General features: G+C 59.9%; 1 protein-coding gene across 1 annotated transcript in view; it reads right to left on the bottom strand.

Moving 5' to 3' along the window:
• Positions 1-205: 205 nt before the first annotated feature.
• LMNA (lamin A/C) overlaps positions 206-10167 on the bottom strand; it is a 31465-nt gene continuing 21503 nt past the window's right edge. The window contains exons 2-6 of the mRNA XM_019510501.1: positions 1916-2072; positions 1539-1664; positions 1280-1450; positions 737-862; positions 206-469 (exon numbers count right to left, since the gene is read on the bottom strand). Of these exons, the coding sequence (XP_019366046.1) occupies positions 206-469; positions 737-862; positions 1280-1450; positions 1539-1664; positions 1916-2072 (844 nt within the window). The remainder of the gene's footprint in view (positions 470-736; positions 863-1279; positions 1451-1538; positions 1665-1915; positions 2073-10167) is intronic.

The raw sequence follows: 10167 nt of genomic DNA, 5'->3' as shown, positions 1-10167 counted from the left end.
CCAACCACGCTCCTCCCTCTACTTGCCTTAGCCACACCCACCACAGAACTTTCCCCCCTCTTTGGCCACACCCAGTTAGGCTCCTCCCCCACAATCATTGGCCACACCCCTAGCATGGCTTCTTTCCCATGATCCTTGGCCACACCCCCAGCTAGACCCCAGCCCCCTTTGGCCACATCTCCACCCTCCTTGGTCACACCCTCCCCTACTTTGTCCACGCCCCCACCCCCAGCGCCAGGTGCCCACACCTCTCCTCCTCGCCCTCCAGCAGCTTGCGGTAGGCGTGGATCTCCATGTCCAGGGCCAGTTTGATGCCCAGCAGCTCCTGGTACTCGTCCAGCTGCTGCTGCATGCGTGCCCGCATTTCGGCCATCTCCCGCTCCTTGTCGGCCAGGATGCGGCGGCTGGTATCCCGCTCCCGCGTCAGCGCGTCCTCCAGGTCGTGGAGCTTGGCCTCCCTGGCTGCCAGCTGGGGACAGAGGGCACAGGGTTGAGGGCAGCACGAGGCACACCGGGGGCTCGGTCCATGGGGCAAACTCCCCCTGAGCTCGTGGGGGGACACAGCTGCACTTGGGGTGCCCGGATCCTGGGCCGGGCTATAAACGAAGCCAAGACAGTGGGAAAGAGGGGCAAGTGCAGCAGCAGGTCGTAGCCTGACGTGGCCACGGTGGCGAGCTGGTGGCACATGGGGCAGGATGGATGGACAGACAGATGCAGTGGTGGGGGCAGGTCTCACCTGCTTCTGGAGCTGGCTGAGCTGAGCCGAGAGGCTGTCGATGCGGATGCGGCACTGCTGCAGCTCCTCATGGGCGGCACCCACCATGTTGCTGTTTCTCTCTGCCGACTGCTTGGCGTTCTCCAGCTGGAAGCCAAGGAGTTAATTGCCACTGGTTGTGGGGGGCAGTGAAAGGGGCCATGGGTCGTGGGGGGGGGGTAGCAGGGGGAAGGGCCCAGAAGCCTCTGACTTTTGAGAGGGGGAAACTGAGTCACAGCAGGCACCTGTGGCAGTGCCAGTGGCTCTGGGCCAGCTGGGGCACTCAGAGCAGGGGGAAACATTGGCTCTGTGGGGAAAGGAAGGGGAGGCACCAGGCCCTGGAGAAATAGCCCCAGGAAGGAAACTTGGACATGGCAGGGGAGGTGACATGGGTAGGGCTGCACTGAAAGCCAGGGGTAGGGGTGGGAATAGGACCCAGACATCCTGATCCCAGACCCACCTAGAGTTAGTGGCAGGGGTGGGTACAGAACCCAGGTGTCCTGGACCCCCTCCTCCCCCCGGTACCTTGGCACTGTAGGTCTTCTCCAGCTCCTCCTTGTAGAGGTTGATTTGGGCCTCGTGCTGGGCCCGCAGGTCATGCAGCGCCTCGGACAGCTTGCTCTCAAACTCCCGCTGCCGCCCGTTGTCGATCTCCACCAGTCGTGTCTCATGGCGCCGCTTGGTCTCCCGCAGCTCCTGGGGGTGGAGAAGTGGGCACGTGAGCCCCGGGATCCCCTGATGCAGCCCCTGGGGTCCCTCCTTAGCCCGGCCCAGCCCGGCCCACCTCGCTGTAGATGTTCTTCTGGAACTCCAGCTCCTCCTTGAGTGTCTGCAGCCGGTTCTCAGCGTCCACACGCCGGAGCATCTCATCCTGTAGCTGCTTCTTGGCCTCATTCAGGGCAGCTTCCAGCTGGGGAGGGAAGCAGGGAGTGAGTGCGGATGTGGATCAGCACCGGGGTCTCTGACACAGCAGGCCTGGGCATGCTTTTGGGCTGGAAATCTGCACCTGGCATCACTTCATTTTGGTGCTATGCATATGCATGCCCTTGCTTTGCATAACCTGTCCCCATTCAAGTGCAGGGATCAGCCTTGGGGTTGGTGGACTCCCCCACCCCAGGGCAATGGCGTCCCAGCAGCCCTGACAGGGCTGGCATCGCTCACCTTGGCTACTTGTGCCCTCAGCTCCCGGACTTCATTCTCCAGGTTCCTCTTCTCACCCAGGGCGGTGGTGAGTGCAGCCTCCTTGGAGTTGAGCAGTGCCTCCAGGTCCTTGAGGCGGGACTGGGCGGACAGCAGGTCCGATTCCTTCTTGGCATTGCTGGAAAAGAGCAACTGCAGCCATCAGGGGAGGAAGTGATACCAGCCACGTGCAACCAGAGCATCCCCCCAGCCCAGAACCGTGTCCCAGGGGCTTAGGGATTTCATGTGCGTGGGGAAATGGCCCCTCTAGCTACAGCATTAGCTGTAGGGGGTCCCACAGTGTTTCACTTGTACACGTCCAGCTAGGCCCATGGCACTGGTGCAATCCATGTTTCACACTCATGAGTGCCGTATTCCCCAACACAGCTGTCCCAATGCAACAGACCCCAGCACTGACACGGCCTCAGAGCCTCTGCTCTCCCTCCACTGGCTCCTTGGATGCTAGATCAATGTCCCATAGAAATGCACTGGGTTGTAGCCTGGTGGCATCTCCCTAAACCCCAGGTGAACCTGCCATAGGACTGCACCGGCTTGACCTGGAAATCCACATTTTACCTGGCTTTTCCCCCACTGATTTTGGCTTTTAGCTCTTTTTTTTTAAAGAAAATTTTTCATGTCCCAAGTCAAATCAACCAAATCAATTCCAAAGCTGTGTGAATCATTCAAGAACTATACATGGCCCTGCTACCAGCAAACATCCTCCACCCCAGCCTGGGGCTTCAGATACTTCCAAATCCCTTGGCGAGCATCCTATGTGCAGGCCCAAGCCTGGAGGCTTGGGGTTTGGATGCCACCAAGTTTTGCTTGCCCTTAGCCATATGGCCACAGGAACAAGCTAGGGATGAGTCTCCCATTTCCATTAATGCTGACCTGAAAAGGGGCTGGGGGGTTGTTCCTCCACAAAATTCCTCCCAACTCAGATTAATCCTAAAACCAGCCCCCCTCATCCCAATACCTCAACCTGACCCTATATCCAGCCACCCCTGCTGTGTTGGCATCAGCCCTGGGCTTCCAGGGCCCCAATCCCAACACATCATGGGGCCTGGTCCTGACCCCCAAGAGCAGAGCAAATCTTGACACCCATGGAAGCAGTCTGGGATCCAACTGGATCACAGAGGCCATGCAAACTTCAGCCTTTTAAAGGTTTGAAACCAAGGTCTGATGCCGAGTTGCAAAATAATGCAAGAGGATTAACAGCCACTGCGGATGGGAGATGGGACGGGTCTGATGGCAATGTGTGCACATGGCCACTAGATGCTGCTGTGGGCTGCACAAAGCTCCCCCGCGGTCCCTGGTATACAAGAGGGGAGAAGGCTGGAGCACGAGCTGTGCGGACGTTGGGGCAGGCCCCCTGAGTGCCTCCCTGGCTTGCAAGTGGAGCCTGCGGTAGCCTGGGCAGCTCCGGGGTTTGGGGCCTGAGGGCTCTGCTGAGCCAGGAGGGAGGGCTGCGATAGCCCGACCCCCCAGGACGGCCGCAGGATGCTGCCACCAGGTCCCTCCCATTGTATGGTCTACCCCAGGGCTGCAAGCAGAGATGGAGCCGGGTGTCGGGGCCCAGACGCCTTTACAAGGAGGCTCACGGCTGCGCCAGGGCTCCTGTGCCGGCTCACTTAAGGACAAAGAACTGATAAACCCAGTGCAGAGGAACCTGCCCTGCTGCTGGGGACTAGGCTGGAGCACCACGACGCCTGGGTTCTCCCTGCCATTGGGTCAGGACTCCTGGGGTCCAATTCCAGCCGGAGAACTGCAAGAAAGTTGCACGCCACCCCGGGCCTGAGTTTCCCTACTTTGCAGAGGGGAGCTTCAGGGGCTCCCTGCTGGCAGGTACAGTTGGGAAGGGGCAGAGACAAAGCGCTGTGGACATGCAGAGCAATCATTGATGCACAGTGCTTATCCAGGAGGCTTAAGTGGGCGCAGACCCCCAAGCAAGGACAGATGGCTGCTGACTTCCCGCACAGGATTGCAAGCCAAGACGCGCTTCGTCCTTCCCTTCTCCTTCCAAAGAGCAGGTCCCCCTCAGCTCACCCATCCCACCCCCCACCCCTGCCAAGCTCCCGAGTCCCCGCTGCCCAGGGAGCGGAGGGCGAGCAGACCGAGGGGGTCAACGTGACGCCCAGGAGAACCAGTGGGTGGAAAAAGGCTTTGCCTCCACCTCCCACAACCCTCCTTTTGGTCATGGGAAAGAGGCAGAGATGGGGGAGTGGGAGGAAGTTGGTGCGGGGCTGGAAGGTGGAAAGCACGTCATGCCCAACTCCCAGAGTTGAGTCAGGAAGGGGCCACAGGAGTCCCCGGGCCTCTGCTCACCCAGGCGAGGCCGGGCGTGGTGGGGCGACAGCAGCACATTCCAGCCGCAGGCGGGAGCCAGCAGCCGGCTGCGGGGGCGGGAGCTGGAGCGAGCTCCTGCCTCGTGAGATCATGGGTAAAAATACCAGGCAGGCAATCAAGGAGCTGGCCTGGAGGAGCCGGGCTGCCCTCCTTCTCCCACCCCCTGGCACAGTGGACTGAGTCCCTTTGTCACCCGGAGGCGGAGGCCCGGGAGCCACAGGAGCTCTGCCTCACCACCTGGCACGACCTTGGCCACGGGGGACCCTGCAGAGCAGCCCAGCACTACAGCTGGGCGCAGCTGGCACAGGTTGGGCACAGGGCTGGCACCAGAAGAGGCTCCAGCGGCTTCTCTGATGTTCAGCTCTCTGTCTGGGTGCCCGTCTTGCTTTTCAGCAAGTATCCCCCCAGACAGACAGACACAGACACACGCTCCAGCAGCTCCTCAGAAAGCTGGCGCTGGACCAGCACCACCCCGGCCTGCCTGAACACACCCCCGCGGCCGGCCTGCACCCCCCTCCTGCCCCCCAGCCCATGCCCGTGAAGCCCTTTCTGTGCTGGTGACTCAGAGGACAGCAATGCCAGCCTGAGGCTATCCCCCCTGCAGCCCGCCCAGCATGGCAGGACAGGGCTCAGCTGGTGCCTCTGCTGGGTTACCCCCTTGCTGGCTGGATCTGAACCTGCAGGGGCAGACAGGGGGATGTCCCTCTGCCCCCCACTGCTGGTACAGAGCTAGATCCCCTCTGCTCCTCCATGGCACCTTGGCAGAGTTGCTTGATCTTGGACACCCACAGACTGCACTGCTTTGGGGCAGGGGCCGTCAGTATGTGCAGCGCCTGGCACAGCAAGGCCAGCACCTCCACCAAGGTCTTTCTCCTCCTGGAGGAGCCCATGGCAGTGTGATCAGCGAGGGAAGGGCTCAATTCATTGTACAGACGGGCCAACTGAGGCAGAGCCATCTCTAACCCCTCCCCCTCAGTTCCCCTCCTCCAGGTCCAGCCCCTGCAGCGGCTCTGCACGCTCCGTTCCCACCGCTGCTTGTCCTGGCAGTGGTTTGTCCCATGTCACGGGCTGTCTGCTGTCAGCTTCCCCTCCCTAACACCACGAGTCCTCCTCTCTCCAAGTTCCTCAAAGGCGCTGGTGACTAAGGACCCAGCAGGAGGAACTGGAAGGCGCTGGGGGAGCTTTGTACCCTGGACAGACCCTGGTGTGTCTCAGAGCAGAGTGCCCCCCATCACCCTGCTCCAGCTCCAGCTGGGAAACTGAGGAGGGACTTGCCTGAGCTTACACGGGCAGTTGGTGGCAGAGCTGTTCATGCAGGGACCCCAGAAAGAACCGTCTTGAGGTCACTCTTGTATCCAGGCACTCATGGCACACGTGCACATACACTGGCCCCTTCATCCCCCTGGTGCTTCCCCCCCTCCACCCCCAGATGCCCATTCACAGTAGAGTGCTTTCTTTGTCACCCTCCGAGGCTCTGGGGGTCCAGCCCCTCCTTTGGGCCCTGCCTCCGCAGCCACTGAAACAAAGGGATCAAAGACGGAAAAAAGGCCATTGTCGCCAGTGCTGCCACAGGGTCTGGGCAGCCAGACGGGTTTGGGGTCCTCTTGGGACGCACCATGGGTCCCTTTGCTGTGGCGAAGGGCGTGCGCTGGGCTCTCTTGCAAAGCCCATCTAAAGGAAGGGGTTAAGGACAGCGGATGGTTTTGCGCTGCAATTGCAAACCAGCTGATCTGTCCAACCAGCACGGATCCAGCTAACTACGGCACGTTCCCTTTGAACCATGACTGCCAACGACAGGGTGCACACACAAACACACAAATGCACACCCCCACCTCGAGATCAGACTGGTATTTTGTCATGGTCACTGCCCAAACCGGCCGGACTAACAGTGCACAGGGTCACCGACTCTCCTGGCTTGCACGGAGAGTTTCCCTTCCAGCCTCAGCTCTGCATTCAAAGGTGCTCTCCTCTCCTTGCATGAGAGATGGATGGGAAAACACCACTCCCGACACCTCAAAAAATGACCCCCAAAACCCTGCAGGTGAATTGCAGACCCTAAGGCTCAGGATTTCTGCGCTGAATGTCGCGATTTGTCGGCCCGCCGGAGGCTGGCGAGGCTGCGTTACAGTGAGGTCTTTGCAGCCTTCCAGCCGCACGCCGGCCTCGCCAAGGCAGTGTTTGAGGAACGGTGCTAAAGGGCAGGAAGATGAAGTTTGATGAAACACCCGTCACTCTGTTTCAACCTGCGCTGAGCCGGCAGCGACCGGACCTCACGGCTTTCCCCGACCCCATGACCTGGGTAGGGAAGAATCCGGTTTTTCCAGAAGCCCAGCTGCCGCTCGTTCATGTGGAGCTGCTGGGATGGGCTGATCCTGCTCTCCTCATTTGTGAGGAGGCCCGAAAAACCACTGGATTTTTGTCCCTCCGAGCTGGCTTCACCGTCCCCACAACTCCAGCTGGCTGAGATAGCCGTCTCCTTTCGTCTGCCTCCCCGTGAGGATCAGCGGTGCTGCTAATTCTTGCCGCCTGGACAGGGAAACTGAGGCACTGAGACATCCCCAGTGGTGGAGCGGGGATTTGAACTTGGCTGGCTAAAAACTACCCTCTGCGCTGCAGCTCCCATTTCATTACAGCCAGCGGACCCGTTCTGCCGGAGGACCCGGCCTGTATCCCCTCTCGACTTCGCTGTAAAGGGGGAGATTTATCGAGATCTACAGACAGATTCACCAGAAAACTCAAGATCGAGAGACATGGCGAGAGCGCGCACAAGCGAGGGAAGGGATGGGGCCTCCAGCCTGTTTATTTTTAAACTTTTAAACACAGAAAGAGATAAAAAAATCCCAACATGGTGAAACCGGGAGAAAATCCAAGCGCGGCTGCGAGATCAGGGCCAAGTTTCCATTAGGACAAGGGAGGAAGATTAAAATCGAGTCTGCAAGGCGAAAATGAAAAGAAGGAAGGGCTCCTGAAAACACGAGTCTCTGGTTGGGTCGGTCTATAAGGGGCTTCTCTACCCGGCCAGCGGCTGAAGAGGCCAGAGAAAGACCCTCTAAGCAGCAGATGGAAGAGGAGATTTCTGCCCTTGCTGCTCGGGTGTTACGGACACGGGCACGGGAGCTGGTGTAGGAAGGACAGGGAATTGGCCAGAGCAGGATTTGGGCCGATCCATGAGGCCCATCTCTGCTCTTCCAGGCTGGCCCCACTGCCATCAGGTGCTGCTGTGCAAGGCGCTGTACGTGCCTGAATAGACAAGACAGATCCCCTTCTACAGGAGGAAGGACCCAAAGGTGCTAGGTGGAGTGCCCACTGAGGCCCAGACTCTCCCTGCAGGGCAGCCTGGGTCCCTGGGAGGCACCCCAGAGCCACACCAGCCTCAGGCCCTGCGGGTCACTGCTGGTGAGTCACAATAGGCTCATACAACCCAGGCTCTGCCTCCCAGTGCCCCCACCCTTCCCAGCCCCCAGGGCGAGGCAGGGGTGGGGAAGGACCTAGCAGCACCCAGATCAGGGCTTGGCTTGGAGAGGGAGGGTGAAAGGCACCCAGGGTAAGCAGGAGAACGCAGCTGCGAGCGTGCAGCTTGCTTGCAGGAGCTAAACCCGCGAACCGAGCAAACGCAACTTAGAGCAAAAGCCGGATGCCTGGGGACGCCTTTCCCCATCCTGACACCAGCAGCGCCTGCACCCTCCAGCTGCCTGCATCCGCAGGACGTGCCGGGGGATCCCTGCGAACGGCGTGACACCGCCTCCGCGCTCCCATGACAGTTCAGGCGCTTCCTCATCATGAGGGCTCCCGTTGAGCCAGGGCGATGCTCTTTTCCCGCTGAGCGGAGCTGACCGGGTCCCGGCAGGCCGGGAGGAAGCTAGGTGTCACTGCCACCTCTGCCCCGTCCCTGTTTCTAGACGAAGGCTGCATGAAATGCGAACTCCAGCACAACCAGCCCGGAGCGGAAGGGCTGACTCAGCTCTCCTGCTAACGGAGCGGTCCACGGGCTTCCCACTCATCTCATCTACCCGCTCCCCAAAGGCCTCAGCTTCCAGCCCGAGATCTGCTGAGAGTTGCAGCGTGGGGAGCCATGCCAAAAAGGGCTGGTGCGATTCCCTGCCAACCTGGGCGTACCCTGGGTTACTGGCACAGATGGGAAAACTGAGGCACGGAGGCAAACCCAGGTGTATGAGGAACACACTGCTGGAACCCAGGAGTCTGGTCAGAGCCCGAGAGCTGGGGGAAGATCCCTGACATCCTGCCCCCTACAGCCAAGGAAAGATCCTGAGCGTCCCGTCTCCCATCACCCCCAGGCGGTAGGAGGAAGGGGGGTGCCGCGCCCCGGCTGAAACATGTCCAGGACAAAAACACTGGGCCGGAAAGCGGCACAATGCGGCACTGGGGCTGGGACCGGGGAGCTGCTCCCGGCATCTGACTCATCCATCCCATGTTCGGCTCGGCACGGGCCCTGCCAAGCGCCTGGGTAAACAGCCCCGTCTCCTAACAGGGGACCCATAAATCTTGCTGCGCTGCACAGCAGTGCACATCTGCATGGCTCCCCCCTGCCCTGCACATCCTGCCAGGCCGCTGGGAGGACCCCAGGAAGCGGGGAGACCTGTGAGCACCAGAGATGGGCCACACACCCACAAGCAAAACCAAGGGTCTGGCTGGGGTCTGCTTGGCTCCAGCTGGCAGCACCGATGGAAAACATTAAGAACTTATATTTTTTTTGTTTCCCTATGAATTAAAACCTGCTTCCTCCACCCAGAATTAGATGTTCCCCTCTGCTACTTCCTGAGACTGCAGCAAAGAGCCAGCACCGTGCAGTAAAGGGAGATTTCCAGTGAAAATGGGAAGCCGAAGTCCGGTCTCTTCTGCCTTCAAACCTTGCTTTTAAAAGCTGGGACCAGAGGGGGGTGGAGGAAGGCGCGAAATGCTTGTGACAAGTCCTGAAAAGGAAGCTGGGCCCTTGAGATCCGTAGAGGAAGGGCGGCTTCCTGCTCTCCCAGGTCCCTGGCAAAGCGTCCTCGCTCGGCTGCCCGACCCCTCACTGCTGGAAATCCCCCTCGACATGGCCCGTTAGGCTCTGCTGGATTTATGGGCACCCGCGTCTGGCCCAGCTGGGGCCTGCAGGTAGCTGGAGGCCCCGGCCGTACGGGGGGAACAGCAACAGTGATGGTGTGGCTAAGTGTGCACTCCCTGCCCCGGTACAGGCACGTACAGACACACGCACACAACCCCCCGCCACATCACACGTGCACACACACTAAGCTTGCCATATCACACTCAACATGGCCACACATACAAACAGCCCCTCCCAGGCGCACATGCACACACACACAACCACCCTGGCCCACTCATACATACACAATTTCCCACCCAATCATATACAAAGATGCCTCCCCGCCACGTCACACAGATGTACATACGCACCCCCCACCCCACTTGCTGTATCACACATTCACATAAACACAGCTCCCCAGCTGGTCTCTCACCACACACACACGACCCAGCTGGCCAGCTGTCTGGGACACACACACACCCGAACCCAGGCATTTGGGATGGACATGCATTTGGGGGACACACACACACACACACACACACACACACCCCCGAACCCAGGCATTTGGGATGGACATGCATTTGGGACACACACACACACACACACACACACACGGTGGACCTAGGCATTTGGGACACGCGCAAACACACAGAAAACCCAGGCATTTGCAACACATACACAACCTGGCATTCAGGACACATGCACGCGTGCAAGCACACACAATGCTGCCTGCTCTCACCCCACCACTAGCCCTGCTGCCTGCAGCACATCAATATTTGCCAGCACGTGTGTGGGGCTTTGCCCCCTCTGGCTGCTCGAGAGCTGGGAGCCACATGGCAGAGAA

The sequence above is a fragment of the Gavialis gangeticus genome, unplaced genomic scaffold (genome assembly GCF_001723915.1).
Source record: "Gavialis gangeticus isolate Ggan-Ray unplaced genomic scaffold, GavGan_comp1, whole genome shotgun sequence".
In the NCBI taxonomy this organism is placed as follows: Eukaryota; Metazoa; Chordata; order Crocodylia; family Gavialidae; genus Gavialis; species Gavialis gangeticus.
Note: the sequence above shows the minus strand (reverse complement) of the source record. Positions and strands in the feature narration are given on the sequence as shown.